The 22,496-nt window shown below is 37.9% G+C and overlaps 1 protein-coding gene across 1 annotated transcript in view; it reads right to left on the bottom strand.

Moving 5' to 3' along the window:
* The window catches only part of MYCBP2 (MYC binding protein 2), a 190,005-nt gene that overhangs the window by 79,277 nt on the left and 88,232 nt on the right, over positions 1–22,496 (bottom strand). Inside the window, exons 30-44 of the mRNA XM_054163003.1 lie at positions 22,189–22,285; positions 19,741–19,933; positions 18,368–18,642; positions 17,229–17,450; positions 14,129–14,320; positions 12,828–13,034; positions 11,966–12,097; positions 11,275–11,453; positions 10,486–10,628; positions 9,574–9,674; positions 7,980–8,198; positions 6,178–6,403; positions 5,696–5,814; positions 4,238–4,325; positions 397–449 (exon numbers count right to left, since the gene is read on the bottom strand). Of these exons, the coding sequence (XP_054018978.1) occupies positions 397–449; positions 4,238–4,325; positions 5,696–5,814; positions 6,178–6,403; positions 7,980–8,198; positions 9,574–9,674; positions 10,486–10,628; positions 11,275–11,453; positions 11,966–12,097; positions 12,828–13,034; positions 14,129–14,320; positions 17,229–17,450; positions 18,368–18,642; positions 19,741–19,933; positions 22,189–22,285 (2,446 nt within the window). The remainder of the gene's footprint in view (positions 1–396; positions 450–4,237; positions 4,326–5,695; positions 5,815–6,177; positions 6,404–7,979; positions 8,199–9,573; positions 9,675–10,485; positions 10,629–11,274; positions 11,454–11,965; positions 12,098–12,827; positions 13,035–14,128; positions 14,321–17,228; positions 17,451–18,367; positions 18,643–19,740; positions 19,934–22,188; positions 22,286–22,496) is intronic.

Raw genomic sequence — 22,496 nt, 5'->3', positions numbered from 1 at the left:
TCAAACCAAAACAACAACAATCCTATTATTTGGGACTTGATAAATGTTATGACTCAACTGCAAAAGTAATTTTATTTCTGCAATTACAAAGACATGTTAAGGATTAATTTTGCTAGCATTTAAAATTTGCTCAGTAGTGCAACATAAGCTAAACACTTAGGTATTTTGAAATATACTTTGTCATTTAACTTTTTATGTGATATTGCATGTATTTTTCCCTAAGTTGATTCATTACTAAAAAGATTTTATGTACATATGAAACTTCTGTAAGACTTTCTTAAACTGCTTTATAACAAGCTGGACTCTATTATAAAAACTTTACAAGTGATTTTCTTCCTGCAACAGTCAAAATGTTATGTTTAACTATTTTGCAACGGAGGAAAAGCCACAGTATACCTGTAAGGCAGCCTCTTCAAGTATCTCAAGGTCTTCTTCAAATTCATTACCAGCTGTAAAAACACAAATATGTACTTTTCATAACAATAATACTGGCATTTATCTACATATTTTAGGATCTGAAATTCAAGTCTCTTTAGTGAAGCCTTCTACACAGCGAAATTTAAGTGTGTATGATGATGTGCTATATTGTTTAACCAGCAGTTGAAAAAACAGTATTTTCAAGTAACACAGTAAGCATGCAGTACTGTGTAGTGCACAAGCAAATAAGCAATACATGTCACATGAAACAAAACTTGGCTGCTTATGTTCTTATCTTCAAGACCATATGTATAACAAATCTTTGGACTAGATACTGTCAGAAAAAGATTTTGGGAGGACAAAACTGGGTTTGGGAAGCAGTATCTGTGAGCACACACCAGGTGGTCCCTCTAAGAGCTTACCCTAGTAACAGTATTTGAAAACCTCTCACTCTGCAGAGTTGTGTAAGTTGCAATTTCTCCTAAAATGTAGAACTCAAATACAATCTACTATACAATATTTCTTTCTCAGAAATACTACTCAGTGTGATTCCAGAGTGACCAGAACTGCCAAACACAGTCTTTTAAGAGAAGTAAACCAGTAAGGTTACCATATTTCACTCTCTCAAAAACATGTCAAGCAATTCTACTAGTCAGAAGAAAGAGAAATGAGAAGAATGAAGTCCTAAGGTAATTTTAAAATTCAGGGGGAAAAGGACACAAACACACAGCTCGCAGATATCATTTCCACCACGTGTGAAACAAATAATTATGTTAAATATGTCAATCAATTCCACAATGCTGTTTAAGTTAGATCTTTGTCACAAACCATCTCTCTCTTGGGAAGAAGTACCTTAAATTTAAGTCTTGGAGAATTGGAAAGGAGAATGTTGTAGTATATCGCTGTTGTCAGGGTCTGCATTTGTGGTAGTATGTGTGTTAGGTGTTTGATTACCCTGAACACAGCTTCCAGGCCATGATGTTGGCAGGCTAAGACATTTATTATGTTATACAGCAAGGTTATATACTCTTTTTGAAAACATAGTTGTCACATCTCAATTGGTTATTTTCTGCTGGCATGCGTATAATTAAGGCACACAGTAGGTTAAGATAACAAAACAGTATTTTAACACATCCAACTGAATTTGGACAAATTTCTTCCTTCAGTTACAAGAGTTTTACATTCTTTTCAGACACTAAACATAGCCTTCTCCTACAGGAGAAAGTGTGACATTTTGAACATGGTAACTCAAATAAGTTTCCCAAATAGATGAAAGCATCACTGTCTGGACCATCTCCCTTGGAAGGAGAAAAAGCTAAACTTCCTTGACATTCTTTCAAAAGACCTTTTTTTTCCTAGTAATTTTAGATAAATACTTGCATAAGTACTTGGCTACTTGCATACAGAATTCTATATGAAGTCATATGGAACGTGTATATATATGCACACACCAACTACTAGAAAGCAAGGTAGTAGAGCAAGGTTGTGAAGGACAACTTCCTCAAAGTCAATACAGCAAGCTAAATCATACAGATAAAGCTGAAGATGGAAGAGTCCTGCAAAGATGCCAGTAACAACTGATAACTGAAGTCAGTTCAATCATCCTATTTTCTTTAACAGACTGTTCATGAAGTTTATTGTCTTCATGAAAATTGAGACATTTGAACTATCCCCTGAAGACATCTAAATTACTTTTAAAATAAGGTTAGAGCTGCTAGCTTGGATATAGACACCTAACTTCCAAATGCCAAGGTTTAGGCATTGTAAATTAAGCTGATAATGATTTAGTGAGCTGATGCTTTTTCTTAGATTACTTACTTTATCCTGTATGCAATCACACACATAACATCAGTAAAAATTGTTTTAAAAACTATGAAAAATCTAATAAAAGGGTTCTCCTGTGTGTATGCATTACAAGACAGTCTTTTCTATGGTTATATAGGTTCTTAAAGGACATTCCAGTCTACAAATCATACTTCTCTGCTAACGAGAATGGTAGTAATACAGTATTTTTAAAGACAGTATATTTCTTGAAGCAAAGGGTAGGAGCAAACCTAGATGGAAGGAAGAGCTGATACTGAGACATTTAACTGTCACAGTGCTTTCCTGAGACACTAAACAAAACACTTAAAGGAAAATAATATAAAACTGAAAACAGTCTTAAAAAGGTTGCACAGTGTTTTCCATTTGCAGACACTACTACTACTGCTGCTGGTAAGTCATCAGTTTTGTTTATTCACAGTATACAGTGGACTTGAAGAGAAACACCACACGAGCATGTCATTATCACTGTCATATCAGCAACAGTAAGAGACTTGGCTGAATTCCTTACAATTCCTGGACTAATGAAACAATTGTAATTATGTCAGTAATCAAGAAACTCTTCACAGGCAACACACCTATCTCTTCTCTCTTGCAGATGAAGCACAGCTGCTTTTATAGGTGCCTGAGACTGCACCGGTAACTGAACTGCACGTTGCTCCTATCTGAAAGCATGTAAAGCCAATCTACGTACCACCTACTTTCTCTCCACGTTTTGGGCACTCAAAATTAGAACAAACCAAAGTATCTCTCTAAAAAGAAGTACAAAGTATTAGAAAACCGCAGAAATAAAGTCAGAAATGTTTACATTTCAGCTTTCTTCTTTTGCGTAGGAGAACATCAGGATAAATGAATGCTAGCAAAGTCAACAAAATTAGGGAGTTAATGTGCCTGTTTGGAGGTTAAGAGAAGAGGGCACTATTTCACAGAATGTTAGGGGTTGGAAGGGACCTTGAAAGATCATTCAGTCCAACACCCTGCCAGAGCAGGATCATCTTCAGTAGGTCACAAAGGAAAGCATTCAGGTGGGTTTTGGGTGAAGGAGACACCTCAACTGCTCTTGGGCAACTCTTCCAGTGTTGCACTCACAGTGAAAAGGTTTTTCCTTATGTTCACCTGGAAAACTATGGAATTAAACTACAGAATTGACTGTACTTTTGAGAGAGAAATACAGATCTACCAGTGCAATTGAGATGGCTATTCATGACAAAGAAATTTACACATTCAAATACACAAGCAAAATACTGAGTTAAACACAAATCAGGTTTTGTGGTTATAACTGCACACTGATCAATGCCTTCAGGCTCATTAATATAGAATTCCAGTCTCATTAAGTGTATTTGAGATCTTGTTTGTGCTCCTAAATTAAAAGGATCGAAAAGATATCCTATTATAGATTGAGTCTGTTTTTCCTATACACTGATTTTAATTAGGAGAAATGTTATTACACAGAATATGGTTGCATCATTAGGAGTTTTTATCCAATCTCTATATACATTAATTTTCATAAACTCATTTTCCTCAGATTTTCAATTGAATTTGGGTTACTGTAGACTTTTATTTGCTTCATGGGCTGCCCAGGAAAGTGGTGGAGTCACCATCCCTGGAGGTGTTTAAGAGGGGATTGGACGTGGCACTTGGTGCCATGGTCTAGTCATGAGGTCTGTGTTGACAGGTTGGACTTGATGATCCTTGGGGTCTCTTCCAACCTTTGTGATACTGTGATACCACGAGGAAACTATAGGACATAGGTTGTACACTGCTACACTACCTGTGGATGGGTTGAGGTGGCTCAGACTTAAATGACCAAATTTCCCTTCTCTCCATATACACATGCAGGGAATGATGCACGCAGAAAACACCACCACTTCACTAATTTAATTCAGTTTTAAGAGTCAATTTTGTATGATGAACTAACTAAAAGCAACATTAAGACTTACAGGTAGTACTAATTCAGAAATGTGAAACAATGAAATTGTGTTCTCTGAATAGGACTTACCAATAGGAAGTGCTAGATCTTTCTTCATCAAGGCTGCTGCACATGATCCCCCTAGATTTGCCAATTCTTTCTCCAGTTGAATAATACCCTTGAAATGGAAACAAATTTTACAACAAAATTTTAAACCAAAAATTATGTCAGAAAACAGGATAATTAGTACATTTCCTTGACACTGCTTTATCCTAAGAGACACTGTGTGTTTTACTTTGAAGTTTCTCAGTGATATACTTCTTATCACATATGCCGCAGTTCAACTACTCTCAATTTCTTAATGCCCTTGTTCACACTCAGTGGTATCTTTCAGTTTCTGCAGAGAGCTCCCTAACAACAAATGCCATTCAATACACTGTATTTAGGTAACAGTACCAAGTGAAATTTGTGCTTTGGAGGAAGAAAGTATTTATGTGGAAAAACTAACTTCACAGACTTGAATTAGGTCGTAATGACACTTTGTTCTTTTAAACTAGAGAAAACAAGTGGTCACCAATGGTCAGTTCAGTTCAATGCTCTCAGAAGAAATTAGCATTGCATGTTCAACTACTTAAATTACTTATGGAGGCTTTAGTCCCAACATGCAAGGTAGATGTAGATACTGCAAAATTTTATTTTTGTTCATAGGACATTAGAGTATTTGGACTATAAATTAAAGTATGTTTGAAAACTATTACTTGCAACAACTTTTCTTTAATTAACATAGTTAACATATCGGCTAGAGTATTTTAATGCTGAGTGCTAAAAGCATTTGTAAACGCCTTTGAAAACTTCACCTTTTAGGTGAAGCAATAGGACCAAAGACTTCCAAGACAAGGGAAGGGCTATTTTTCTGGAATTACTATAATGCATATTATGTGTTTTTAGTAATCTTTTAAAACAAGCCAAAATAAAGCACTGGTGCAAGGACATGAAAGAAATGTTATGTTCACATTTCCACAAAGACAGTGGTGAAAACTTGTGCTTAGAAGTAAGATACAATGACCGGTAGACAAAATCTCATGGCATGGCCAGGAACTCAAGAGTTACAGTATGAGTAAACACTGGAACAACAACACAAATTTGTTGTTCCATACTTAGCAGTGACAGTAAAATATAAAATGTGTATCTGGAAGTCCCAGTCCTTTGTATTTCTGATGAAAGACCAGGTCAGCATTCCAGGAGATTCTGTATCTCACCAACACACTAGATTAAATCATGCTATGAATTTTTAAACTGCCATCAGAGAAACAAACTAAACCAAAAGCCATTCCAGTAATACACAGATTAAAGTATTCCAATCAAATAATGTCTGCAACAAAAAACATTAAAAACTTACACCGAAGTGATACAAAAATGTTTTGCTAATGCTATTTAGTCAGAATAGAGATACAAACACTTTTAGCACAAAAAAACCCCAAACAACAAAGGCTTTAGATGAGTGACTGAATAGGTGCAGAAATGGTAGCCCCTTCTCTTTTTCCTTACCTCATCAGATCCTGGACTAAATTCGTATCCAATTGCGTAACATTTGAAACCATAAAAACAAGCCTTTTCATCTTTCACATAGTCTGATGCAGTCTCCAGAGAAAAAAGAGCTTCATTTCCTTAACAGGAAGTAGAAGGACACAAAGTAATTTCTTTTTTTTTAAGCAGTTAAATTTATCCTCTTTTTGTATGTTTCTTCTATATAAGCATGAATCAAACCCAAGCTTTATATGTAACATGTGAAGAAAAACTGATTAACATGCATACCAACACTTCAGACAAGAAACCAAACATAAACGTAATTAACTGATGGCTCATAATGAATTCTTGACAACTTAGATGGAAACACCTTTGCAACTTCGTCTTCCAAGATGAAAAAAAAAAACAACCAAACAAAAAACCAACAACACCCCCCTGCCAAAATCAAACTTCTCACTATTTCAACAATTCATATTGCTAGAAATTATTACAGTATCTATTACCTGGCAATACTAATACCATTGTAGGCCATCCTGAAGATCCAGAAAATTTTTTCAGTTCTATCCATGAATTTAGGTTTTCATGAACAGAGGAATGCTTTGGTCCAAATCCTAAACTCTGTGCAATTCTGACAGGAATTAATAAACGAAGAACATCCTCTGATTGAGCAGTGCCACATTGAGTGTCAAACTCTATTGTTATCCACCGGACACATTCAGGAAAAGTTACCTGAAAAAAAGAAATGACTAGTTAGGTGCATGTTTGGGAGGACTAGCTTTTCTTTTTTTTCAGTTTCTCTAGAAAGCAGTACAAAAATAATATCATAGAATCACAGAATGTCAGGGGCTGAAAGGAACCTCAAGAGATCATCTAGTCCAACCCCCCTGCCAATGCAGGATCACCCATACCAGGCCACACAGGAGCTCAGCTAGGTGGGTCTTGAATATCTCCAAGAAAGGGAATCTCCACAAACCCCCTGGGCAGCCTGTTCCAGTGTTCTGTCACCCTCACAGTGAAATAATTCTTCCTCCTGTTTCCATAGAACTTCCTATGCCTCAACTTCCACCCATTGGCCCTTGTATTGTCATTGGGCATTGCTGAGAAGAGCCTGGCTTCATCCTCTTGGCACTCACCCTATACGTATTTATAAACATTAATGAGGTCACCCCCTCAGTCTCCTCTTCTCCAAGCTAAAGAGCCCCAGCTCCCACAGACTGTCCTCATAAGGGAGATGTTCCACTCTCTTAATCATTTCCGTGGCTCTGTGCTGGACTCTCTCAAGCAGTTCCCTGTCCTCCTTGAAACTGAGGGGCCCAGAACTGGACACAATATTCCAGACATGGTCTCACAAGGTCAGAGTAGAGAGGGAGAAGAACCTCTCTCGACCTACTGACCACACCCCTCGTAATACAACCCAGGATACCATTGGCCTTCTTGGCCACAAGAGCACATTGCTGGCTCACAGTCAACCTCCCATCCACTAGGACCCCAGGTCCCTTTCCCATTCACAGCTCTCCAGCAGGTCAGTCCCCAACCTATACTGATACATGGGGTTGTTCTTTCCTAGGTGCAAGTCTATAAACTTGCCCTTGTTCTCAGCTTTCCAGCCTGTCCAGGTCCTGCTGAATGGCAACACAACCCTCTGGTGTGTCAGCCACTCCACCCAGTTTGGTATCATCAGCAAACTTACTGACAGTGCTCTCTCTGTCCCCTCATCCAGATTGTTGATGAATGCATTGAACAGCACTGCTCTCAGTACTGATCCTTGAGGGACTCGATTAATTACAGGCCTCCAACTAGACTCTGTCCCATTGACCACAACTTTCTTTCCTTCAACCAGTTCTCAATCCGCCTCACTACCTGACAATCCAGACCACACTGCCTCAGCTGTTCTGTCTGCCATGACTTACCAAAGATAATGGACAGTAGTCTGGCAATAACCTCTGCCAGCCCCCTCAGCACCCTTGGGTGCATCCCATCAGGACCCATGGATTTATGGAAGTCCAAATAACTTAACTCTTCTCTAACCCAGTCCTCATCAATCAAGGAAAATTTCTCATTTGCCATGCCTTTCTCTGGGGACTTAGGGGCCACGGGCTCCCACAAGAACAGCCTCCAGCAGTACAGAGAGAGACAAAGGCAGCATTTAGCAACTCTGCCTTCTCTGTATCCTCTGTCACCAAGGAAACACTGGTATGAATTACCATCTGTGACAACAATTTTTCACACAGCAAAACCTGACAAAACAAAACCCACATGTCAAAAGCTTTCAAAAATGACACATGCACTTGGAAACAGAGCTTACCTTGTAGTGTGTAACACAAGCAGGTTTATAAGGATGCTCACTTTCTACAACAGCATAGTGATTGGAGGTAGTACAAGCTGAAAGCCCTTGCTCAGGTTGGTTTCCCGTGGTACTGTCTGTTGACTGATTTGGGTTAAAAGCTGGAGGGGCGTATTTCTGATTCAGAACTGCCACAGAAGGAAGTAACTGTTGTACTAGGCCAAAGACCTCAACAGCAACCTGTAACATAAGACCACACACACTGAAGTATTGCTTATGACTGTGAAAACAATACTCTCAAAGTTACCTTTCACTGCAATGGGTGCTCTGGATATTCAGAATATCAGAATAACTACTACCAATCATCCAGTTATTTTAAAATTCTGCATCTACACAATCCTGATAGAAAAAACATCACTACATGAATCTCAAATACTTCTCTTGGAAACTTGCCAAAGATGAAAAAAAAGCCTACCTGTACACAACTGCAAGGTACCTTCAGCTAAAGCACCTACTAAAAAGCTCTAATAGTAACACACAATAAGCACAAGCCGACAGAAAGCAAATACCATACTGAAGTCACAGTCCAGTAATACTTTGTTCAGTACTAACATTGTTTTTTCTCCACTCATGTGGTAGTTTTAGGCTGTGCCTTTAAAATTTTCCACAGATCTTGAACAGAAAGTGGTAGAATGTAAATAAATCACTATTGGGTGTAAAAAGGAAAATAATGCTAAGTTCTAAACAATCAATTGGACAGATAACAAACACAAGCTAGTAATGAAAATCTTTTTCTCTTTTTGCTTCTTCGGCTCTGGCTTCTCCTGACTTTGGGGGAATTTTCAACCCCCCACAACTCAACGTATTTTAATGTGTGTAGCGTTAAGCACTGCATTGTTTCCTGTTAATATTTATAATATTTTCAAAGGAGAGAAACACTTCTACAGCAAAGCACTTGGTTCATTACAGTAACAAGGTAATTAAGTGAATCTGCTGTATTTCAAGTGCCCAGTCTTCTTTCCTTCCCCTTTAAGGAGAGTCAGAAAAGAACTTGCAGTTAAAGAAAAAGCAACAGAAGACAATAGTGTCTACTAGCTATGAATTAATGACATTTGTAAATCTAGTAACAGATTTCAAGAGTGTTCCAGACCAGGCACATGGAAGAGCGCTATGCCACTGAAAAGTAAGGTTGCTTTTATTTATGGCTGATATCTTCCTATTTCTATAACTGATAGAAATAATTTAATGAGCAGGTACCATTGCTTTGTATGTTTAATGAAAATATAGAACTTACATTATATTAAAAAAACCCCCTAACATTTCACTCTACCAAACTCACATCAATGAACTGTAAATGCAGATCCTTCTAACTACTTGTTTTTTCCTGTCATTATAAACCTGCCTTTTTTATAATGTCTTCAATTTAAGTTTAAAGATTTAAACACGACATGTTTCCAAACTTCTTGACTCTTGGAGAACTCATGAGTCATGTGGTCAAACATAAACCACTAATTCACAAAATATTAAGAAATCAAGACGTTCAGATTTCCAGAGTAAACATTTTCCTTGTTCATCATTCTTAAATTTCTCCAGTAATTTCTGTTGAAGAGCATACCTTGGGAATAGCTGCCGCTACTGGTCCTATGTACGCTATTATGAGGGGAAGCAGCATTGAAAACAGACTGGAAGAGCTGAGTAGTTCTGGAATGTCTTCAGCTAAACAAAGAATTACCAACAGAAGTATTATTAATAAATATACCATGGTTCAAAATGCATCTTATTTTTGTGGTTTGCTTTTTACAGGTTAAATGCCTAGCTTCCACAACAGTGTTTATTTCAAATTACTTCCATTATCTGTGCATTGTTAAATTCTAAACCTTCAAAGTTCGCTTGAGATGAATGAGCCATTAAATACAGTTCTCTGTTAAAAAATGTCCTCATCCAATTAGAGCCTAATTTTATTGCATTCTTTGCCATTTTGTAAAGCTGTATTCTTAATTTCTGTAGTATTAAAAAAAAAATTAAAAAAAAATAGAACAAGCAGCTTCCACCAGCCCTCCAAATCAATTTCTGTAACACTACGCAATATTATGGATGTTTTGACTAGAATGGCTGAAGACCCTAATGTCTACATCCTTCAAAAATGGACATTTAAGTGCTTATGAACGCATTACACTCACCAGCCTTCCTGATTGCCACCACTGTGCAAAACATGCAAAACAAATTGGAACTGACCTATCATCGCCTTTCTTTAGGAAAGGAAGAATCATAGCAGCTTTAAATAAGTTAATTGCTAAACTGATGAGCAGATTTAGACAAGCTATCTCCCTAAGATATCTCAAGTGCAACTCAATCGCTTAGAAAGTTACTCAAAGTTTGTTACCTACAGAAATTAAAGGTTAGAAAAACATTGTTTGTAAAGCAAAAGAGAATTATTAGAGTTCTTGTATCATTGATATTCTATTAACTCTTGCTATCAAAAGATTCTGAAATGTAAATCTGGAAAGTCAACATTCAAAAGCCTTACCATCTACAGCAAGAGCTCTGTGCAACAGATCTTTGGCTGCTCGTACAACAGCACTCACAACAGAAAGAGCCCTGCTGCAATTTTTATCTTCTTCATTAGCTTTGTTCAAAAGCTGGGATTGCAGATCTCCATCATACTCACTCCTGGATAGGGGATTAAATTAAAGTAAGTTCACAAAATACAAAATTGTATTAAAAAACATGACTAACTCATTTTAAACATAGAATAAGTAAAGCAATTTATGATAAAACAATGAAGGAAACAAATAACCCCACATGTAAGGTATTTTGGAGGCCATGCCTCAGCATTAGCCCTTTGCAATAATTTCATTTTTATTTGGTAGAAAATATGAAAAGTATTTTTCTGAAAAGTTTCTTTTGATTAGATGCTTTTCAAATCACGTGTATTAATTGATATGCTTTTCCAAGGGTACCTGCCCTTCTCCGTGAATTAAACTAACCAGCTTTATGTAAAGATTTTTTTTTGGTGTCAGTATGTCCTAGAATTGTAGTTTTGTTGTCAGCTTCAGGCCTTTTCAACTGGCATTTATTAGTGACTGAGAGTGGGTGCAATTCCAGCTGGCTACTTTTCCACAAATCCTTCCAAAGCATTACTGCCCTTGTCAGAAGTGCATTAACACACTTCTTTTGATATGGCCTTTCATGGTATTTGCATAAACAGCAATTCTACTTGTATTTCAGCATAGTTCAAACACACTCCATATGTATTTATTTGCGTGACTTCTCAAAACCAAGTATTTGCTTTTTTTGGATCATACAACACACTAACCTGTAATAAACGATCTGTGGAATTTGTCCTCGTGTTTGGTTTGTGCCATTGCTGCTCAGACTACATGTACTGAAGGTAAATGTTACACCATCTGGACACTGAACTGTGGTCATTCCTCCATCTCCATTGGCAGTCCGGCTTCCATAATTCCTCAAGCGAACTGCGTATTTCACATTTTCCTTAAAAAAGAGAGTAAAAAATAGTACATAATATAAAACAAGTACATAAATTAGGCTTCAAGGTATTATGAACTCTTACTTGACATTAATACTGAAGTCTGAAAAGTCCTTTAAAGCACTCTATAAATGAATTAACTGAGAAGGATCCAGCATTTAACAGAAGTCAAAACTGTTCTGAATTCCCAAACTATGGACAATAACTTAAGTAAAATATTACTACAAATTACTAAGAGTGACCAGGTATCCAAGAAGGTTGAACATTCAAGAATACTCTGAAATGACTAAGCAATTACAATCCCTCTTAAGTCTATTACAACAATCAAGAGTTTTTCCTTCTGCTGCCAGAATTTGAACTTTTCAGTTACAGGATGGAACTACAACTCCATAAAGCAAACATGTCAACAACACGTAAATGCGTACGCCAAAAAAATCCAAACAATTTACATTCAACATTTTCATTTTTGCAACCTAAAAAAGTTATATGAAACCAACAGATGTGCACTTTTGCTTACCTTCAGTGGAACAACCTTGTCAATTCTGATTTCAGCTATGTCACTGGGAGAATCATCTGTGGTGTAAGTTCCTTTAACCAATTCTAAAGATGTCCATCTATGAGAATGAGTTGAATCTCCAGTATGATCACTCTGATTCAAATAAGCAAAGTCACTTTTAATACATTTATAATGTAAATGCTTGACACATTCACAGACCATGCATTACAAATAAATTCAAGATGAAAAACCTATTCAGAGTCAACAGTAAAGCCTTTCTGCTAAAAACAGAAATTACTCAGCAGAGAGGCTAATAATTTTCCATATCAACCTACACTTGCACTTTGGAAGATAGTCAAACCATTGGCTAAAGAGAACAGCTAGATGTGAAAAAAGAGAGATTTTTCTTCATTATAACACAGCACAGTTTTATGCTTCTTATAAGGGAGTACTTCAACAACATTCAACACATCTGCAGCTACAGCCTGACCATGCTGGCAGGTTACCCATTTCTTCCATTTTTGGTTTAAAATGTTTTAACTCAGTCTGCTTTATTTCACTATCGCCCTTACAGTTTGAAGAGAGAACTGGCACTAATTTACATTTAGGTCCTGGAAATGAAAAAGTCAACTATACTTCATTACAAATGATATTTGAAGCAACTTTTCAAGACTGCAACCAAGATTTGATCCTACTGGATATGGTATATAGTTTGAAATATCACAAAAATCACCACCATGAGCAAACCAGATAAACCCTACTAGTAGTGTAGTGCTTTACTGATAGCCCACACTATGAAAATATTACAATACTACTTTGTAAAACATTATTAAAAAAAGGAGGTCATTTTTGTTCAAGTTGCTTGCTCAAATGCAGTACTTACATCATCAACTAGTACTTCCAACTCATACTCATGAATTCCTCCTCCTCCATAAACAGAAAATCCTACTACAACGACACCAGGTTTGTCAACAGAGAAGCATATTGCATCAGGAGATCCATTCCCAGTATTCCAGCTTCTTCCCTGACTTGTTTTAGTGAATCGGTTTGGAGTAGATTTGACAGAATGGAGAGAGTTCAGCCCATCAACCTGTAGAAAATTAAATACAAGTACCAGAAAAAATTTAACTGTTCAAAGTCAGACAACTTCAAAAAAAGTGAAGGTAAGTGACTTAAATCACTGCATTTTCAACCAGGGAAATTTTAAAATATCAACTGGCAAAGCACAGAAGATGCCATTATTAGGCCTTCTATTCAATACAGACCAAAAAGAAAAAAAAAAAAAAAGAAATTAATAGTTAATTATTAATTAGGAATCCCAATTCCTCGGATTTCTCCCCTCCCAACTATATAAATATTATTTTCTACGATGAATATGTATGAAATATAGCTTAACTGCTTCATGAAAAGTTGGGTATTTCTGCCCCAGGAAAGGTAAAGATAGAGAGAGGACATACTATAATGTAATAGTAGAAACATCTTTAATCAAGATGTTATCAAAAGCTTGGTCCTATCTGTGAGAAAAGCCAGCTGACAGTACAGAGTGACATCCCTTTAACAAAATCATGGAAATTTCCATCATTTAATGACATCATAGTCTCATGAAATGGAACTTCTGTGTGATAATGAATCTCTGCATTTCAAGAAGGTGAACTCAGTACTATTCTCAATTTTGAACACAAAGCAAATAAACTGGAAAAAGTCTAATAATACAGCAAATACAATACTAATACAATATTGACTATATAAAGATATGTAAGGAGCATCTTGCACATAAAGGAGGAAAACAGTGCAGAAACAAAGCACAAACTAACCCATAATCAGAAGCTGACAAGCTTCAAACACCATGAGGCACTTGAGAGACCATGATACTCAGGTATGTGGCACTGCCTCCAGTAAGCAATGGGCAAATTATATTTTGAGAATATGTATGTGCAGAGACATGCATACAAAACCAGAAGCATTCAAATTGCTGTTTGGTAAACTTTGCAGTATTCTGAAACCATAATGAAGCAGTTAATTATCAATAGTAGTCCCCTGATATAGTGAATACACGCTTTTAAATCCATGTGAAATATCTAAAAGCTACCGAGAACTCAAGCACGTGTCAAAGACCTGCATACCTACACAGCCCGATTCCTACACATGAAAGATTCCCAGTAATGTTTTTTTTAGAAACTTTACCTCAGATCCTAATGCTGATGCTGTAAGCTCACTCACAATACTAGCAAGCAACCCACAGGTATTAGAAACCAGATGCGAAGAGAAGAGTTCATTTTCTCGTCTAAGGCTGTTCCGTACTGGTAAAACAACAATGACCAACATCTTCTCCAGCACCTCCCGAAAGCTCGTCAGCCCTGAAACATTTTCTTCACTCTGCATTATGAAGAGAAAAATGACAAGTGACACACTGATTTTCACATATTATAAGCATTATGTAATTGAAAAATCCATGGCTTCTTAGAAATAAGAAATGTCTCAAGGGTTAAAAACAAACAAACAAAACTCCAAAAACAAACAAAAAAAGGGAATTGAAATAATTCTCAAAGCTATTGCAGTATTCCTCTGTTGAATTACTGATGATATTATTAAATTCCCAGTGCAAGGTAGTACTGAGATATACAACATCTCCTGAGGAGGAGGAGGAGGAGGAGGAGGAGGAGGATGTATTTTCTTACAGTCCTCTGTGAGAGACTCAATCTTGTCTCTCTTGATGTGACTCAACAAAGATAAAATCACCTTTGCTGCTGGCCCAGACAATAGCTGATGTGTATTGGGCAGATGACACTGGAATGATTCTCTGGAAGGTGCACAGATAAAGATTGCTCCCCAGACTGCAGCTGCCCTGGAAATAGTAATGGGCCGAGGCCACTGCTATCGATATTCTTTGAACTATACATACCTAAAAACTGTATAAAAGACCTGAGCAACTACTGGCTCAGGAGACGGAAAACACAGAAGGAAAAGACCTGGACAATGCCGCTGAGAACACGACAGAAGGAGAAGACCGGGGCAATGCTGTACTGAAGACAAATGGAGAGAATACCAAGAGAGATAAAAATGTCAGAGACATCACCATGTAGCCTGGATGAAGCAGACCAAGAGGAACCCTCTCTCTGTGTCCTAAGTTCTGCCTGCTGCAACTCACAGAGCTGAAGAGGCTGCTCAGAGGACAGCACAGCCAACAAAGACGCCAAAGCTGCAGCACCCTTCCTTCACAGACCCAAACTGTCTTGGGGGTGAGGGGTGTGATAATATAATTCCTTTCCTCTTCTCTCCCCCTATTCTCCCTCTCACTCTCTGTTCTGTCTCCTTCTGATCCATCCACTTTATTTGTGTAATAAATATCCTCGCTGTTGATATTTTGGTCTCGTTTGTGCCTCTAATTTCATAACATGGGAATATTCAAAAGAACTGAGTCTCTTTATGTCTCTGGACCAAGACATCCTCACTGATGTTCTATCTGTAAGAATACATTAGAATGCAACAGATCAGTAGCTACCTATGATCACCGTCTAAAAGGGAAGTTAAAAGATTTTAGCTTTGATGTTAGCAAAAAGAATGTTCTATGCAAAAAGGTAAAATAAAATCAGTGGTGAGGTGATTATGGAAACAGTTATCTTCACTGAAAGAAGATTATGATACTAATCTAAGCTAAGACAGATGTCTTCTACCTAGCAGTGATATTACCTGCTTTTTGAAATAGTTACCATACTGAAACTAATTCCCTATGAAGAAAAACAAAATGGGCTCTACTTATGAAAAAAGAGAAGTTTGTCCTCACCATTTTGTCTATCAGAAAAGTAGTCAACAGAGAGAGAGAAACAATCTGGTTAAACAAATCTGCAGAGATGCCTGCATAGAACTTTGTCTTTAGCATAATAATAGACCACAGGAATATGTTCTGCAGCATAACTGAGCATTTTATGAACAGCAAGATTTGAAATTACCCGTTACTGAAGTCACATTGCTTAAAACTTTTGGAAGACTGAACAGTTATCCTTTATTTACTTTTAAGGCATCAGTCATAATTTTGTAAGATCTTACCACTCTTGTTTTCTAAATTGAAGAGCACTATTCAGAATTCCCATAATTCAGCCCAGAAGGCAAATTACATCCTGGGCTGCATCACAAGATGCATTGCCAGATGATCCAGAGAGGTGATTCTGCCACTTCACTCTGCTCTGTTGAGACCTCATCTAAGTATTGTGTACAGGTCTGGAGCCCTCAATATAAGAAGGACATGGACCTGATGGAGCAGGTCCAGAGTAAGGGGTAGGAGCACTTCTGCTATGAGGACAGGCTGAGGGAGCTGGAGTTCTTCAGCCTGGAGAAGAGGAGACTCCAGGGAGACCTAATAGCAGCCTTCCAGTACCTGAAGGGGGCCTACAAGAAGGATGGGGAGAGTCTGTAAGGTCCTGCAGTGACAGGACAAGGGGCAATGGCTTTCAGCTGGAGAAGAGCAAATTTAGATTGTATGTTAGGAACAAGCTCTTTACTATGATGGTAGTGGAACACTGGAACAGGTTGCCCAGGGAAGTGCTTGAGGCCCCTTCCCTGGAGATATTCAAAGTGAGGCTTGACAAGGCCCTGGGCAACCTCGTCTAGTTGGGGGTGTCCCTGCTGACTGCAGGGAGGTTGGACTAGATGACCTTTGGAGGTCCCTTCTGGCCCAGACCATTCTATGAACTTGGTAATATCATTCTTTAGTCCCGTATCATTGACTATTATCTTTACCCTTTTCATTCCCGTAAATCTGTTCTGCAATAATACAACTGCAAAAATACAACATTCAAGAACCCTTGATTAAGAAATTGTTTAATAACTTTTGATAGAGTGGGCTTCCCTTGTCTACCTGCTTGTTGACTCCTTTAAAAACTCCAGTTTAAGCCAAGACTTTTCTTATTACCAAAGCTGCATTGACCCTTCCACAAAACCCTGAATCTATCTACATACTCATTCTTATGATCACATGAAAAAGCTGGAAAACTGTTGCAGAAAACAAACTGTTGCAGAAAACACTATGCAACAGAAGACAACGGCAAACTATATTGCTGCCCACCTATATTCCAAAATAAAGGGCAATTTTTGCTCCTTGTCCAAACTAGAAATAATTTCAATATATGACAGAGAAAGATGAAAACTGGATAAAACACTAAGTTTCTGAAAAAAACATGCCTTTGAGAAAGGAAAGAGGCATTTTCAACCATATCCTTGTAAAGCTAAAACTTCAACTTACAAAACTGAAAAGCTGAACTGTGAGAGTTTTAGAATATATCCTAACCTGACTAAGTTTTTCCATGTGTGCAACCAAGAGAGGAAAGCGATGGGCCAGAGCAGAGTCATTCTCAGTGCTGACTTGTTTAACCATTGATCGCAGCAACGCCTCTCCATCATAAGCAATCGGAAAGATAGAGGTCAGCTTTACTGAAGTATGGCAGAGAGCAGACATAACGGCAGCAAGAAGTCGGCTGCTGGAGGTTTTGAAGTTTGCTTCCTGAATATCCTAAAAAAATACAAAAAGAAATTAATAGAATGGGATTGTTGCATTCGAAGTAAATGATGAAGCAGCTATTCTGGAAAAGAACCCTCAGGATTTCTGCTAGGTATAAGAATAACTTGGAGAAAGACTTTCATACACTGTTAGTTTTCTTGTGAATTTTACATTATGTTCTCTCATGAACTTCCATTTTTATGAGCTTTAAAACTGGAGTAATTAAAATTTGTTCACTGACATGTTTTAAAATAACAAATCCATTTAAAATGACTTTTGATATGGTACCCTTTGAAGACAAAGCACTTATGATAATGAAACAATTTAATTAGAATAATATATTAGAGAACTGCTTCTTCCTTGAATTTTTACATGCTAAATGAATTTTTCATGCAAAGAAACAGTTTACAGCTCAGTGCAATCAATATAAGCCATCAACTACGCTGTTTATTTGTGGGATGCTTCTCCACAAGAAGACACTTAGAAGAATATTGGCAGCTTCTCATGTACTTTGCTGGGTCAGAATACAGTTGAACAAGTAATGAGAAAGTACTTAAGTATTAGTGAGTAATAAGCAACATGCAGAAAGAGTAATCATATATAAGCTGTAGCCTCAATACTGAAAAAGCATGTGCTGAGTCATCAGCACCATAAATTTTCTTCACTCTCCAAGAAAGAATCGGACTGCTACAGGAAACAGAATTTCCAAGGCTCTTGTTGAATGTGGACACTTGAGTTAAAAAAAGCAACAAACCAAACAACAAATCCAAACAAACCAAGCCAAACCAAAATTATTAAAATAACCCAAGTTGCAAACCAGGATGAACACAAAAAAGTAATAAAGGTTGGAAAAAAGGATACAGCTTGGCTCCTCCTTGAGCGAAAGGGCAAGCTAAGTTGCAATATCTACTTGTTTCATTTCAATGTACCTGGTCCAAACAATTCAGCAAGTCACAAAGGCATGCCCACTGGAGAGACGGTGTTGGATAAAATGAATGAAAGCAAGCTGTGAATGTATTGTGGCATTCCTGAAGAACAGCTTCTAAAAGACTGAGAGGCTGACTGAGGTATCCTTGTGGATCATTATCCAGCTTGACCATGCAATGATCAACTCCTTCAGACAAAATCTTTCTCAGCAAGGTCCTAGTTTTTCCAATGCAATCTGCTAGTTTGCTGGTTTCTTCTACAACCGCCTTAGCTGTAGCTACAAGGTTACACAAAGAGGAGCATTAAATGTACAATAAATGAAATACCTTCATGTAAAAATGCACATTTCACATGCAAACAAAACAATTAGAATGTAGCAGCATTGATGAATTGATATTCACAGAACTGAAGGCTATCAAACTACATCAAAGAAATCTGAACATCAAAAACTTCCAGTTTTCCAGTCTTTCACAACACATGCTGCATTTTAATATGAGCATTGTTAAACTACAGGCATGAAGAAGAGATACTGCATTTCAAATTTAAATAGTGCTCACCACTAAAGCAGCTACTGTATACAGAAATAGAAAAAAAAAAAAAAAGATACATGTAGCCCAAAAGAACTGAACTCTCCAGTGGAACAAGAAAGTAACTCTAAGATACTGTCGTAGTTTGGGCTGGGTGCCCTCTGCTACAGAGGTGTTTCCTGTGTCCAGAAGTCCATCCCAGTGGGTGGAGGCAGGAAATTAGGTATTTCTACCATAATCCCTTGCACCACTATAAATTTTGCGGTGGGGTCTGGCACTTCCTCTTTCCTTCCCTCTCCGAGACTTGGTAACTGGGGGAGAGATCTCCCGGCCATGGGCCTGATTGGGCCCAAGGCCACTGGGGGATGGGCAGGCTCAGATCTGGCCAGCTGAGACCAGCCTAATAATAGGGAAGGGGAAGGAGGAGCCCTGGGGGTTTTGGATGCACCCTCAGGTGGGGTTTGGGGTCTTTCTGGGTTTATTTTGGTTTCTTTCTTGTCACTATGTTTCCTTTTGTGCACACTCACTGTTCTCTATTTAAACTCTCCACTATTTTTGCAATCAGTTTGTCTGAGTCGTTATTTCTGCGCGTGGAGGGGAGGGGGTTTGCCTCAACCCATTACAGATACACACAAGTTAGTGTAAACATAGTGCTAGATGTGCGGTTATGCAGATCATTGAAAATGTCCAATTGCTGACAGCAGGTCTCTTAATTGCTCCAATAAAACCATCTGTATAAGCAATTTCACTTTACAGCATATCCTACATGAAAAATTAGATCAAAAATTTAATATTCTATAGATTACTATTTGTTGATAAACATGAAACAAGTGAGCTAAGAGTAATACCTGATATTGGATATATTTCACAGGTGTACACTCTCAGCAGCCTCAGGCAGCAAGTGCCCACAAAACGCAACCTTTCTAAATCCAAAAGAGTAGCAGTGTATTGGAATCCCTTCAGCCCACGAAGCTCTTCAACTCCCAGCACCAGCGTTGTCCAGCTCCAGTGAAGAATGCTCAACAAAGACTCAAAACATTCCTGTTTCAGGGTATGAAGGATACAGAAGACAGATTTTATGTTAAAAACAAAGTGAACTTCCCGCATCAGTACAAGATGAAAAGCAAAGAGCATCTATATCCATGTTTACTGTGAAACCATATTTGTCTATACACATCTACCACACAACATACAAATCCTGTTTGCTCAAGAGAAAAAGAACACTGAGAATGTAGGGAACACTTCACTGTAATATCATGCTAAAAGCAGTTTATAAGTTGTAACATTTTGTGTGTGGAAGCCTCTCAGTTATTTAAGAACTAATAATTGTTTGAACTCACCTGCAAATTTTACTTGCTTCATCTGGATATGAATAGTGTAATACAGATTACATAGAATACATAGAATAAACCAGGTTGGAAGAGACCTGCAAGATCATCGCGTCCAACCCATCAACCAATCCAACACCACCCAAACAACTAACCCACAGCACCAAGCACCCCATCAAGTCCCCTCCTGAAAACCTCCAGTGATGGCGACTCCACCACCTCCCCAGGCAGCCCATTCCAATGGGCAATCACTCTTTCTGTATAGAACTTTTTCCTAACATCCAGCCTGAACCTCCCCTGTCGTAACAGTAATATCTTACCAGAACTGTCTTTGTTTTAAACTGCTCTGACCTGCAGAACTGTGGAAAGTGTATCATGTTTACAGTACTTGGAAATTCAACAGAAGTATGTGATAGTCCACAAGGAATTGGAGGATTTAAAAACATCTGTTCGTCCAAAAATTTGTTTCTATTCTTATTAAATGTGGTTGACAGTCCTATAAGGTTGCACCTCAGAAGACAAACTAGAAGTATCTGATATTGAATACCTTCAAGCTGCAACAATCAAGCTCACTGTTCATAGCTATAAAACACTAATGCTCCAGAAAGCCAACTCTTTTATCCTAATTCAGATCTATGGTGAGAGCAACATAATGAAGAGGGTGAACACAGTATGGGGTATTAAGAGTCATGGGTGTTCATAGCTTAAAGCAAATACTGTTCATCAAGCATACATTGAGTAGCTAATATAACAACGATATGATTACTAAAATTGCAAATGGTGTATATAGCAGATTTCTAGAAGACATCTGAAGAGAATACACAAGTAAGAGAAACCAAGCTGGTTAGGGAAATTGCACTGCAAGTGTCCTTATGGAGACAGCATCTCCAATATAAGTTGAGAATACTGACAGTACACTTAATGCAGAGTCCTGGTTAAACCAACACATGCAGTACAACATGTAAACCAGGGCGTAACTGAAAATGAAATAATCACTGCTCATAGCAGAAAAGGAAGAGAATAGAATAGAATAGAATAGAATTAACCAGGTTAGAAGAGACCTTCGAGATCATCGTGTCCAACCTATCATCTGACACCACCCAATCAACTAAACCATACAACCAAGCATCCTGTCAAGCCTCGCCCTGAACACCCCCAGCGTCGGCGACCCCACCACCTCCTCAGGCAGCCCATTCCAATGGGCAATCACTCTCTCTGTGTAAAACTTCCTCCTAACCTCCAGCCTAAACCTCCCCTGACGCAGCCTGAGACTGTGTCCTCTTGTTCTGGTACTGGTTGCCTGGGAGAAGAGACCAACCTCTGCCTGTCTACAACCCCCCTTCAGGTAGTTGTAGAGAGCAACTGCACTTAAAAAAACCCAACCCAAAACCAAAGACTGAACTGGCCTTATCCTATATGACACTACTGCATTTCAACTTCATTAAGTATTCCTCAAGATTTGATATAACTTCCTTCTTTGTGTGGAATGGCAGACTCTCTTCTATTAATTGTTACAATTCACTGTGCTTATTAATATTCCTTAACTCAAAGTTTAATTAAATGGTCTGTGACCCTCAATGTATACTGGAATGCATCTAAAAGGAAGATGAATTATCACTGGTGTCTGCTTAATGACAGTAATTTTGAAGCCATGAAAGAGCCCATATAGATTTCCCCTGAACTCTAAAAAGCCTGCTAATATTAATTTTTAGGCAGAGAGTAAAGCTTGTAAGTCAAATGCAAACAGTAAGTATGAACTCAACCCCACACTCCCCCTAGAACTCAGCACCTCAACGTTGTAAACAAATACATTTCTAGGCTCTTACCCTCAAGCCAATATCAAGCCTACCTAACCTCTGCTCGATGAAGGAGACCATTAAAAAGTACTAGTTATTTCCACATGTACTTTTCAGTTTCCTAAGTATTGAATGAACTTGGAGGAAACAAAAGATTCTTCATAATACTCACCACTGAGACAGTTCTGGCAAAAGATCTCTTTAGAATGTGCACAGGTTCACTGGTCTGCTGTTTTCCTTTGGATGCACTGCCATCACTTGTTGGCAGCCTGAAAGAACAATACAAGAACTGACTGGAAATCTGCATTGTTTCATTTTATTAATTTTTACTATTAGTGTTTTGCAAGTGAACTTTAAAATAATTATAAAAAGAAAGTTCCATTTCAGCATAACATCCTCAAGTTCCTAATCATTCTAGTCCAGTAGTCATACTCTGAATTCCCTTCCATTAGCAAGATTGTGACAACTGATAATAAAGTC

Source organism: Dryobates pubescens, chromosome 7, assembly GCF_014839835.1.
Source record: "Dryobates pubescens isolate bDryPub1 chromosome 7, bDryPub1.pri, whole genome shotgun sequence".
NCBI classification, from domain to species: Eukaryota; Metazoa; Chordata; class Aves; order Piciformes; family Picidae; genus Dryobates; species Dryobates pubescens.
This window is presented reverse-complemented; position numbering and strand designations above follow the sequence as displayed.